This window comes from Lithobates pipiens, unplaced genomic scaffold, assembly GCF_037356315.1.
Source record: "Lithobates pipiens isolate NorthernLeopardFrog02 unplaced genomic scaffold, aLitPip1_a1.2 Scaffold_18, whole genome shotgun sequence".
Classification (NCBI taxonomy): domain Eukaryota; kingdom Metazoa; phylum Chordata; class Amphibia; order Anura; family Ranidae; genus Lithobates; species Lithobates pipiens.
In genome coordinates, this window is record NW_027507758.1 from 548685516 (window position 1) to 548699370 (window position 13855).

At 42.5% G+C, this 13855-nt stretch overlaps 1 protein-coding gene across 3 annotated transcripts in view; it reads left to right on the top strand.

Moving 5' to 3' along the window:
* Positions 1–13855, top strand: part of KLHL29 (kelch like family member 29) — a 1407189-nt gene that overhangs the window by 1376660 nt on the left and 16674 nt on the right. For all 3 annotated transcript variants that reach the window (XM_077488859.1, XM_077488857.1, XM_077488858.1), the window contains one exon: positions 8142–8286. In XM_077488859.1, coding sequence (XP_077344985.1) covers positions 8142–8286 — 145 coding nt within the window. The remainder of the gene's footprint in view (positions 1–8141; positions 8287–13855) is intronic.

Genomic DNA, 13855 nt, shown 5'->3' on the forward strand with positions numbered 1-13855 from the left:
TGCAGGAAAGAAATTTGGACTGTCTATAGCCTGCATTACTGTCCATGGCCCGCCTCTTTCATTCGTTTTAATTCACTTCTTTCAATCATGGAAGGTCAGCATCACATCTGGGTGTTACCACAGCATCCCGTTTTCAGAAAGCTATGTACGGCCCTGCCGGCCCCTCCAGCCAGCCATGATCTGCCTTCATGGCACAGGGGAGCACAGAGACCTAGTGATCATGTTACTGGGTCTCAAATAAGGTAAGCAATGACAACAGAAAGATTTTATTTAATCATTTAATTACTGTATTGTTCAGGGGGGAGCGTAGGGAGAAACCAGGGAAGGCGAAATATAAGCAGGTTAAACCTCAGCTGTAAGGTATTTTATTCATCTGCTGCTTCCATACGCTTTATAGGTAAACTGGTAATAAAACTTGCAGAAGATTTTTAGAGGCTTTATATCAAATTATGCAAGTGGCAAATGAAATCAAGTCGCATAATAAGTCATTAAGCCCAGTTTACGGATGAAATAATAAGTACCTGGTTTCAATTAACACTATGCGGGAACGTGTGGGCCAGGAAAATCGGCACATTTCAAAAGAAGTCTCGATAAGGTGACTCTAAAATGTACTTACACATTGATAATAAGGCTGAGGCTTTATTCTGCAGCTGGCAGACATCTGAAGAAAGACACTCTATGCACTATTATAGAACCAGAAAGGGACGTGTCAAAGATCAGACCAAGTGTGTAGCGTGGAATCGAGGACAGAGGAAATTTGAATTTGCGGAAAAGGGAGGCACTGTGAATGTGGGGGAGAATTACAATCCCTCATTTCTACCTTTTATTTCTGGAACGCCGTGCATCAGAAATACACCGCATAGAGAGAATGCAAAGCCGCTAGGAGCCATGCCTCCGCCTGACCCCGGCAAAATACTGTACGGTGAAAGAAATATTCTCCGGAGATTTCGGCTCTCCGTTTTTTTTCCCATCTGCGGTGGAAATGAGAAAAGAGTAGCTGCATTGTGCACCAGAGCAGGCCTGATACATGGTGGGTCGGATGATGTCTATAATGGGGCCCTATATCATGGACCTGTACTTACAATTTACAGATACACGCCAGTCACATGTAGAAAGCAGATTTCCAAATAGATTCAAAATATAAATGTAAAAGCATAAAACATCACCAAAAATTGCCAATTTAAAGTGGCTGACAACACTAACATATACCCAGTGAAGTGAATTTCCTCAGGTTATACACAGAAATTAAATAAATCAAGTTGTACCTGTTTATCCGCGGCTCTCAGTCCTCTACAGCTTTCTCGGCCTCATGTATACGGAGCGTTTTCTCAGCTCCTCTGAAAGCCTTTTTTCCTGGCAGGAGAAAAGCAGCTTTAAAAAAACATGGTATATGCCACGTACTGCACACGCATTTAATCACGATTGCGCTCATGCACAGTGCATTCTATTGGCCAGAATAATAATTTATTCGTCCACAGACGCCAAACGTCCAGGACTCGGCCCCGCCACCTGGCAGCCGCATCATTGGATTTGATTGACAGCAGCGGGAGCGAATGGCTGCGCTGCTATCAATCTATCCAATCAACAGCCGAGAACCCCCTAGCAGAGAGACGGAGAAAGAGACAAGTTTGAGGGTTCAGGTAAGTAAAACGGGGGGGGGGGGGGGTTGGGGGCCAGTCACTGACTGGTGTTTGTTCACCTTAATGCATAGGATGCATTAAGGTGAAAAAACACAAACATTTACAACCCCTTTAACTGAGAAGCAGACAGGCAAATTTGGGTGCTGTCTGCTTAACAAAGGGGAAGTGATTGATTATAGAGGTCTGCTCAGTGTGCTCTGATGCTGATTCATGCTGTCTTGGAGAATTTCACTCTGATCCAATGGTGCTCAATCATGTTGGACAGTGGGGGGAAACCTGGCAGGTGAAAGCATGGATGTAGATACAACCCTGGCCAATTAGCAGGGGAGGTGCCCCATTGCATGCTGGGTGACTGTATTTATTTTGCAAGAGCAAATGGGCTCGGGGCTCCAGTCCAGCCCACCTCTGAGGACAGAGGTAGAGGTGGGGAGGACGCGGTTGCCTCTTCCCAGCAAAGGCTGCCATGTTGCCTCAGGTGCCAGACCTGAGGGCCTGAAACCTGAAAGCTACAACCCGGGGTTCCTGTGCAAGCTGACAGAGGGGGGAAGTCTATGTATTTCGTCTTATGTGATTGGTATAGAGTGTCACTTAGAAGTTGGAAGGAGGCTACCAGCTGTTCCTGGACATTTTGTGAGTACAGTCCCCTGAAGGGATCCTTAAGACTGAGTGTGTTGCTGAAATCCCCCTCTGGTCATAGAAGTTGGTATACTGGGTGTGTGAGCTAAAGGGGACACTGGCTAGTGTCTTGAAGAAGAAAAGTCCAGCAAATTCTCTTTGCTTAAAAAGGGATTTGTTTCACTATATTCTGCCTGCTGTATAGTGCTACTGACAGTCTGCTACACAGTTCAATTGAGAAGTTGTCCTCGCTTGTGAATAGGTAATTTGGAATATACTACTAATTCCCTTTTCCTACCCAAGTTCTCCAAATAAAACATAAAAACAAATCCCCTAGACCGGTCATTGGAGGCAACGAGTGGAAGAGTGTGTGCACCTGACTGTGTGAAAATACTGTGTAACTGGCTGCAGGATAATCAGTAGGAGGCGTGTGTGGCAACCCTACCAGGTACAATTATTCAAGCAGCTCTTTCGGGAGCAGTGATACACCTCCCTTGATGAGACGTAAACTGTGCATATAAACAATTGAAATAAATGGTACTTTAGAAAAAACAGGAAAAAAGCCTATTTCTTTTAGTAAGTCTTTTCATGTGGGTTTTACCATGTATAAAGAATAAAGTTTTGAAGGTCAGATGTTACATAACTCAGTCATGGACAGTGCAGATCAAAATACAGTAAAACCTTGGATTGCGAGCATAATTCACTCCAGAAACATGTTTGTAATCCAAAGCACTTGTATATCAAAGCGAATTTCCCCATAAGAAATAATGGAAACGCAGATGATTCGTTCCACAACCATTTATTCATAAGTCTGTCAGTTTATAGTCCATATAAAATGATTATAGCAATGTGATAGGTTGTGTAACCATAAAATGTACATCCACAAATGAAAGCCTCCACAAGGGGATTAGAAGCAAAATCCAGCAGAGTATAAAAGAGAAGAGAGGCGCCTCTAAGTGTAGCAATATTATTACATTTAATGTAGGTACAACATTTAGCAACTCACATGGTCGATGATTAAAAGTGGCACATCTAAGTATGCAGGCATCTGGGGGAAAAGCTGTCCACATAAACCGTCCTCTGCATCGCCAGCTTTTACCGCTCGCAGTCTGCAATCGTGATCAGGAAGACTACCCTGCAGTAGAGAAATCTAAAAGCAGGGCTTGAACCGCTTGTGGAGCGCAGCGTGGAAGGGATGATGGTGGTGCAGAGGATGGTCTATGTGGATATTACCCTGGATGACTGCATACTTAGATGTGCCAGTTTTAATCATCAACCATGTGAGTTGGTAAATGTTGTACCTTCATTAACCACCTCCCGTTCACACTATAGCCGAAAGATGGCTGCAGCACGAACCTAATTTGATGAGAAGGCGTCCATAGACGTCCTCCTGTGCGAGTGGCGTGCCCTGTGATCAGTGGGTCTATGAGACTCGGCTGATCACAGATCTGAGTAAGGGGTTGATCCCGACCCCTACCACGTGATCAGCTGGTAGCCAATGACAGCTGATCATGTGATGTGAACAGAGCCGGTAATCTGCTATTTTTCTCCTCACGCTGGTAGCGTGAGGATAAAAAAATGCCATTCACCAGCAGCTGTGAGAGGGACATCAGTCCCGATCGTGGAGAGCCTCTGCAGAGGCTTTTGTGCCCAGCTGTACCACCTACCTAGTGCCCACCAGCACCACCCATCAGTGCCCACAGTGTCACCTATCAGTGCCCACAGTGCCAACTATAAATGTCACCAATCAGTGCCTCATCACCAGTGCTGCCTATCAATGCCACCTACCAGTGCCCATCAGTACCACCTATCAGTGCCGCCTATCAGTGCCCATCAGTGACATCTATCAGTGCCACCCATCAGGACCCATCAGTGCCTATCAGTGTCACTTTATCCTTGCCTATCAGTGCAGTCCATCAGTACAGCACATCTGTACAGCCCATCAGTGAATATCAATGAAGGAGAAAAATTACCCATTTGCAAAATTTTATAACAAAAAATAAAAACCTAAGTGGTGATTAAATACCACCAAAAGAAAACTCAATTTGTGTGAAAAAAAATGAAAAAAATTTAATTTGAGTACAGTGTAGCATGACTGTGCAATTATCATTCAAAGTGTGACAGCGCTGAAAGCTAAAAATTGGTCTGGGCAGGAGGGGAGTTTACGTGCCAGTAAGCAAGAGGTTAAATGTAACCATATTGCTACACTTAGAGACGCCTCTCTTCTCTTATATACTCAGTTTTGACATAATGCTACTTGTATATCAAGACATCGCTTGTATATCAAGTCAAAATTTATTTTAAAAATGTGCTTGTCTTGCAAAACGTTCTCAAACCAAGTTACTCTCAAACGAATAAGCTGTATGACATACACTGTAACATGAGGACATGCACACGTTTAAATTGTCTGAGAATTTTTAATACCAAAGTAATTTAATATACGGTAATACAGACCTCACTGTAATTTACCTGGTCCTGTGAAGATACAGGGAAGAAAGGAGAGTGAAGTAGGAGAGAGAAGAGATGAGATGGACAGAGTGGTAAAGGAGTGGGGGGTTTTATTAGTCCCATGGCCATCTCGGAGGAATTACGGAATCCTATCATTGGTGTCTATCATAGGTGGAAGGAAGAAAATGCTGGACTCAAGGGAACCAGATTTAGTTAAAAGTGGTCATTATTAGACTAGATGGGAGGCCGACGTGGGGGTTATCGAGGACGCGGACTGGGAAACTGCGCTAGACACCCCTAAATTGGTTTCCCCTAAACTCTCAGACAGACTTACACACCTTTACATGCTGCACAGGTCATATCTAACCCCTGAGCGACTGTCCAAATTTAGATCTGGCTATGATCCGACATGCCCTAAATGTGGTGATCCCCAGGCCACGTTCTACCATCTCCTTTGTTCCTGTCCTGAGCTGCAGGCCTACTGGAAACAGGTTGTTGACTTCCTCCACGACCAAATGGGCTCCCCACTGACGCTCTGCCCCCGCCAGTGTTTGCTGGGGATTCTCCTCGTACCTGAGGAGACAAGGATTCTGACTACCTTCCTGCAGGAGACTCTATATCTTGCCAGACTGCAGATAGCCCGCACCTGGTTGAGCTCAACACCCCCCACTGCCGGGCGGTGGAAGGCGGCAGTCAACGCCACTCTCCCCTATAAAAAATTGCTGTATATGCATAGGGGTTGCCCGGGCAAGTTTGCCAAGATATGGGATAAGTGGGTGGGGGATTCGGATACATGTACCGCCTAGTGTAACCTGTAGCTGGTATGCCTCCTAAACCTACTCAGGGTCGGCCCGGTGAGCCCTGTTACCCCTGTAGCTGAAGGTGGGGCCCCCGCCCCCAAGATGATGGTTCCATGTTCCCCCCCTCTGAACTACCTTGCTCAAGCTGTGATGTGGTTTACCTGTGACTCCCAATCTCTGAGGTCCTCTCTTCCCCCTCTCTCTGAACACACCGCACTGCCTTTGTTAATGTCCTGTTCAACTTGTAAGCACAGAACTGTTTCCTCAGCCTATGCTATTGTTAACAGCTGTTTTATCCGTATATTTGGTGCATGTTGCACCCCACATGTGTTACTGTCATCCTATGTATTTTACATGCTCAATAAACGTTCTTTTTCATAAAAAAAAAATTATTCTGAGTAATAGCATTGCTGTAATTTTTTGTAGATCAATCTATTTAATCCAGCATTTAACTTAATGGAAACTCATGCCCCGTACACACGAACGGAATTTCGAATATTTGGAACCATCCAAGATTTTTCAGACGGAATTCCGCTCAAGCTAGCTTTCATACACACGGTCAAACAAAAGTTCACTGAACTTTCGACCGTCAAGAATGCGGTGACGTACAACACTACGACGAGATGAGAAAATTAAGTACAATGCTTCCAAGCATGCGTATGAATTTTGCGCGTCGGAATTGGTACAGACGATCAGACTTTCTGAACTTCTGATCTGAAATTTTTCCGACCGTAAAATTTAGAACCTGCTCTCAATCTTTTGCTGGCTGGAACTCCAGCCAGCAAAAGTCCGATGGAGCATACACACGGTCGCATTTTCGGACCAAAAGCTCTCAGCAGTCTTTTGATGGCCAAATTTCCGATCATGTGTACGCGGCATCAGGGTCGAGTATTTCTAGGAATTAGCAATGGTGTGTTTGGTCACTGTGAAAATGAATGTTAAGAGTTTAAAATAGTAACAAGAAAATAGCATCAGATTTTTTATTAAGTAATGCAAGGGTCTGGGATTAAAGGATGACCCAGGATAATACCTGTTTCTGTATACTTTGGAATAAAGTGCAGGTGCAGGCAATGCCACCAACAGGGCCATGTTTAATATTGATTGGACCCTGAGCAAACATTTTCTGGGGCCCATCCAAATTCATTTATCAACCATTTGCAGGCAGTGTAGGCTCATGGGGCAGCTGCTTTTGGGCCCCACAACAATGACTAAGCCCAACGCAGCTGCCCCTTTTGTCCTGCTTTAAAGATGGCCCTGGCCACCAAATATACATGAAAGTTCCAGACTCTGAAAGCACGCTTATGAATAAAACAGAATTTAGAAACTATTATAGGTACCAAGTGAACTGTCAAGAGCCTTCTGACTCCACATAGATGATTCATTTTGTTTCATTCAACCAGCAGGTTGAATGAATAATGACTTGAATCCCCCATCTACACATTCAATGTGTATGGGGGAATCCTCCCTGCTTAGATATTGTATTCTGACAGAAGGAAAAATACACCGATAAGAGCCACCAGCTATAGCCAGCGGCGCTGATGGAGCCAAGATTTTCTCCATACAGCCACCATGCTCATACTGTCCCTGCCGATTGGCCAAATTTCAATCCATGTGTGGCTGGCTTTGGTATCCCATGCACTTCCCTATCCCTACAGGCTAAATTCAGTCACAGATATTCAAAGGTGGCTAGAAGATGGAAACAAAAATAGCATAACTTTAACCATTAAAGTTTAACCATACTGCCTAAGGAGTAACTTATGGTAAATACTCCCCTGATCATAAAGGGTTGAAGTGTCAGTGTTTGCAAGTGATGCAACCAGTTGAAGCATTGCTTCTAGTAATCAGCCATGCAGAGTAAATATGAGTGCAATCATTAAAAGCACTTTTTATCACAAAACAGTTTTTCATGTATTTTTTTATATTACAACCATTATTAGCCATTGTCGGAGGAGAAGGTGGAGAACCTTTTCAGACTGACTTGGTTGAAATAATCAGGACAGTAAAGCCATACTGTTACCTCCCTTTTCTGTAGCTAAATATGAACGCTCTTTCAAAAAGAGACTTCTTGTTTACCCCCCCCCCCCCCCACTGAAAGCCTCTCCCCCTGGAGACTGCCTACCCCCCAGTGTGTATTTTACTTTTTTATATATATATATATATATATATATATATATATATATTTACCTTTTCCAAAATTTCTAGGCTGCTCACATGATGTGCAGGTTTCCCTTCCTCTTGGCCTCTTCTCTGGTGCTGGGCAGTTCTCATTGATGCAGAGAGCAGTACAGATATCATCACACTCTGCATCGTTACACTGTAAATGCAGGGCACTTGTGGATGTTCCCTCGGGGGGTGGGATCATGATGCCCTGCACTCACTGTATGTCCTCAGTCATCCGGGCTGAATGATGATCGGTGCCATTCAACTTGGCAGACTGAAACCCTCTAGTGGTGGAAACAAATTACTGCAGGGGACAGTAAAATTGCATGATTTTTAACAAAAGAATACATCATTTAGATTTGTTACTGTACTGTACCAAATAAATGCATAAAAAATTTAAAATATAGATTGCCTATATGTGATCTTCAGTAATTTGGGTATGACTGGTTAATGAGATTATTTTTTTTTCCTTTGACAGATAACAAATATGCCCCAGCGGTCACTCTGAATGGTTTCATCTTTATTCTGGGAGGAGCTTATGCCAGGGCAACAACCATCTATGACCCAGAAAAAGGCAACATAAAAGCTGGACCCAACATGAATCACTCCAGACAGTTCTGCAGGTGAGAAAACAAAACATACAAGTACACCAGAGTCCTGATATGGTTGAAAAAAATTAAATTATTTCCTTACATCTTTAATGGGGTACAGGTGTCTCTATGACATCATCAACTATGTACTGTAAGTGCAGTGTATACAGTGTGGCTCATCTTGTTCTGTGCAGTTTTTACAAGCAGCGGATCAAATCCACCTTTTATTTGTAATAACTGGACAGTATATATATATTTACAATGATAATTATTATACCCAGGATATTAGCTTTTTTCCTCAGTTAAGGTTGCATCAGTACATGAACGTTTTGATGCAATATGTACCTGTGGATGGGTAACTGCATGCTTTTCAAGTATCTTTTTTGTCCAATGTGAAACGTACACATTTTTTGTCTTACTATAGATACTTAAAATGGCCTGAAAAAGTATTCATACCCCTTTAAACCTTCTACATTTTGTCATGTTACAACCAAAAAAAAACGTAAATGTATTTTATTGGGATTTTATGTGATTAGACTAACAGAAAGTAGCACATAATTGTGAAGTGGAAGGAACATGATAAATTATTTTCAAAATGTTTTACAAATAAATATGTGAAAAGTGTGGTGTGCATTTGTATTCAGCCCCCTTTACTCTGATACCCCTAACTAAAATCTAGTGGAACCAATTGCCTTCAGAAGTCACCTAATTAGTAATAGAGTCCACCTGTGTGTAATTTCATCTCAGTATAAATACAGCTGTTCTGTGAAGCCCCCCGAGGTTTGTTAGAGGTCCTTAGTGAACAACCCACATCATGAAGGCCAAGGAACATTCCAGACAGGGATAAAGTTGTGGAGAAGTTTAAAGCAGGGTTAGATTATAAAAAAATATCCCAAGCTTTGAACATCTCACAGAGCACTGTTCAGACCATCATCTAATAATGTAATAGAGTATGGCACAACTGCAAACCTATCAAGACATGGCCGGCCATCAAAACTGATATGCCAGGCAAGGAGAGCATTCATCAGAGAAGCAGCCAAGAGGCCCATGGGAACTCTGGAGGAACTGCAGAGATCCACAGCTCAGGTGGGAGTATCTGTCCACAGGACAAATATTAGCCGTGCACTCCAAAAATCTGGACTTTATGGAAGAGTGGCAAGAAGAAAGCCATTGTTGAAAGAAAGCCATAAGAAGTTTGCGAGAATCCATGTGGTGGACACAGCAAACATGTGGAAGCGGGTGCTCTGGTCAGATGAGACCAAATTTTAACTTTTTGGCCTTAAAGCAAAACGCTATCTGTAGTAGAAAACTGCACATCACCTGGAACACACCATCCCCACTGTGAAACATGGTGGTGGCAGCATCATGTTGTGAGGATGCATTTCTTAAGCAGGGACAGGGAAGGTGGTCAGAGTTGATGGGAAGATGGATGGAGACAAATATAGGGAAATCTTAGGGGAAAACCTGTTAGTCTGCAAAAAGACTTGAGACTGGGATGGAGGTTCCCCTTCCAGCAGGACAACTACACTAAACATACAGCCAGAGCTACAATGGAATGGTTTAGATCAAAGCATATTAATGTGTTATAATGGCCCAGTCAAAGTACAAACCTAAATCCAGTTGAGAATCTGTGGCAAGACTTGAAAATCGCTGTTCGCAGATGCTCTTGATCCAATCTGACAGAGCTTGAGCTATTTTGCAAAGAAGAATGGGCAAAAATGTCACTCTCTAGATGTGCAAAGCTGACATCCCCAAAAAGACTTGCAGTGAAAGGTGGTTTTACAAAGAACTGACTCAGAGGGGCTGAATACAAATGCACGCCACACTTTTCACATATTTATTTGTAAAAAAATGTGAAAACCATTTATCATTTTCCTTCCGTTTAACAATGTGTTACTTTGTGTTGGTCTATCACATAAAATCCCAATAAAATAAATTTTGTTTTTGGTTGTAATATGACAAAATGTGGAAAATGTCAAGGGGTAGGAATACTTTTTCAAGGCACTGTAGCTATGTATGAAATACAACTGTGTCTATTGAATGGTGTATTTATATACTCCTACAGTGTATAGGTCACAAATCAATATCTCTCAACGGGAGCGAACAGCAAGGATCAATTTACCTAAGTGTAATGTATCAGTAAGCTCACAATCATTGAAGTGTATCTAAACTTAAGAACAAAAATATAACATAGTGCAGTCTTTAGATGCGGTGGCTGCATTCATTTCTTTTTTTGATCCTGTCTAAAAATCTAAAATATATTAGTCCTTATTCAGAATGATACCAGATTTATTATTTATTACATATTTTTTATATCACTGACAAATTGTTCAGCACTTTACATACTGTACGTTTACATCATTTCAAAGGCGTCCAGATTGCATGGGAAACAGTCTATAACACTCACCCTTGGAAGAGTCGCTGTGTTGATCGGGTTCTTCTGGCCTGCCCCAAAAATGACCCATCTAGGATCAAAAACATCCATTTTGTGCTGCAAGCTTAAAAAATACATGTATACCTTTTTGTGCAATAATGTTTTAAAAAAAATACGTTTGCGCAACCACAACCAGCTGATATTCGTACTCTTGCAAGCACCTGAGTGTAAATTATACATTAAAAAAAAAAAAAATTTAGGATATAGTATTTTGATAACGCAGGTCCATATCACTTAATAACCCATCCAGGACTGACTGAAGACTGACCGACATTAGACAGCAATAACACATCCCAATAAAATGGATAGTAAATGCAAAGGCAGTATATATTATATACTGTATATTGTGCCAAGTTGGGGTTTTGTAGCTCATTGTTAGGGCCAAAACAGTGAGTTTACTCCTTGCCAGAAATACGTTTTAGGTCTTTCTTGCCCACTTTTATTTAAAAGAACATCAAACGTTCACACAGGTATGTCTTCCCACACAGGGGAGTTCTCATCATCAATATGAACAAAACATAACATTCAGCCTCCTGGCTCTCTTGTGACAGCTTTACAGCTCTGAGTAGTACCTCTTGGCCATCAAACACGCCCAGTACTCGTGCACACACGCTGTACCTGTGCTCTGCGTCTTCCTTGTAGCTCTGTAGCTGCTCTGCCCCTCATGGACTCTCTCAGGCTCGGGCCTTGGTCTGTCCTGACCTGAACAGTACAATGCCTGTGAGCAGCTCTCACTACTCCCTTCACACACTGACCGCCTTCAGGAGAGTGGGGCTCTGTGCCCCAACTCTGGCTCTCATATGAAGCCAGCACTCCTTTGTGCCATTAGTGTGCTTGCGACTTCCATAAATTCTGCTGTAAACTACCACTGTAAACAGTGGCATGGGTTCACCATGAACATACAAATAAATAAATATACATATATAAATATAAATATATATATATAAATATATATATATATATATATATATATATATATATAAAAATATATATATATAATATATATATATATATATATATATATATATATATATATATATATATATATATATATATATATATATATATACACATGTGTGTGTCTATACACTATATTGTCAATAGTATTGGGAAGCCTGCCTTTACACACACATGAACTTCTGTGGCATCCCAGTCCGTAGGGTTCAATATTATGTTGGCCCACACTTTGCAGCTATAACAGCTTCAACTCTTCTGGGAAGGTTGTCCACAAGGTTTAGGAGTGTGTCTATGGGAATGTTTGACCATTCTTCTAGAAGCGCATTTGTGAGGTCAGACACTGATGTTTAACAAAAAGGCCTGGCTCGTAGTCTCCTCTCTAATTTATCCCAAAGGTGTTCTATCAGGTTGAGGTCAGGACTCTGTTTAGGCCAGTCAAGTTCCTCCACCCCAAACTTGCTCATCCATATCTTTATGGATCTTGCTTCTTTGTGCACTGGTACGCAGTCATGTTTGAACAGGAAGGGGACATCCCCAAACTGTTCCCACAAGGTTGGGAGCACGAATTTGTCCAAAATGTCTTGGTATGCTGACGCCTTAAGAGTTCCCTTCACTGGAACTAAGGGGCCAAGCCCAACCCTGGAAAAACAACCCCACACCATAATCCCCCCTCCACCAAATTAATTGGACCGGTACACATAGCAAGGTCCATAAAGACATGGATGAGTGAGTTTGAGGTGGAGAAACTTGACTGGCCTGTAGTTCTTAATGAACTACCATAGCACTGTGAGCGCTATGGTAGTCCATTTATTATTCCTGTCAGAGTGTATCGGCTTGCCCGTATGAGGTATGAGCAAGCAGATACACTGCAGATCTGCAGGAAACCTGCATGGCAGCAGCGATCTGCTGATCACTGGTGCAATGCTTTACAGGCTCCTACAACAAAAAATGAATGCACATTTTTAAATATACATTTATTTTATTTTTTAAAAGCCAAACTTTTCCTACATCCATGCCTTTTAGTATATACTGGTGAAAGATGTTTACAGCATCATCTCTATTTTCAGACTTGAAAATATGTCTGTTTATGTATTTGTATACACACATCTGGAGTCTGATTGGTTGCCATTGACAACGCAGACACCTTCTCCTCCCCTGGTTTACATTCATATTGCCCATTTCCTGGTCCTGGAAGCCAGTGATGGCCATCAATCTGAGTGAGTGGCAGGCTCCATCTGCCGCTGTGCCGCTCGGTGCCAGCTGCCTGTGAATTCACAGCTGTTATCCAGATAATTTACAAGACAGTGTTTTCTCTAAATATTTATCAAATCATCCTCATCTACTAAATAGAGAGGCAGCCAGATAAGCGGGAGAAGTTTGGTCTCCTGGCGGGATTAGCTTTCACCTATGAATGTGTGATGCCGGGGAGAGTTGAGCCTTGCCGGGTGACAGGTGCCCCCCCTCCATCCACTATTACCCGTACTGCTCAGCACCTCATTGTAAATGATCATCTATACCGTGTGCTGCTACATCCTCCCAACATGCATTGCTGAGACTAGATTGACAGCCCAATTTATCTTCTACATGAAACACTCGTTAGCATCTATTGGGGTCCCAAAAGCCCAGAACTGCATAGAATTTTCCAACTTGTTCAGTGCAAGAACAACAGAGGAAAAGATGCCAGACAGCAGCTGAGCAAATACCAGAGCAGCTCAGCCCGCGTCATACCAAGTATACCCAACTTCCCCAACTTTATTACAGATCTATCTATCTATCTATCCATCTATCTGTCATCCCCCTATTAATACTTCTTATATATTATCTATTTATCATCCTCTTATCTATCCAAGACCATTCCTCCCCTCTCTCCTCCTGCTCCAGGCCATTCACAGAAATGTTGCTAAGACTGATTACACCATTACTAAAGCTGGACAGAGGTGAGGGGCACATTGTTTTAACTGGGGACAAAATTGGGGACATTCAATATTGAGATGGCCCACCCTTTGCAGCTATAACAGCTTCAACTCTACTGGGAAGGCTGTCCACAAGGTTTAGGAGTGTGTCTATGGGAATGTTTGGTCATTCTTCCAGAGGTGCATTTGTGAGGTCAGGCACTGATTTGGACGAGAAGGCCTGGCTCACAGACTCAGCTCTAATTCATCTCAAAGCTGTTTTGTCGGGTTGAGGTCAGGGCAGACCAGCCAAGTTCCC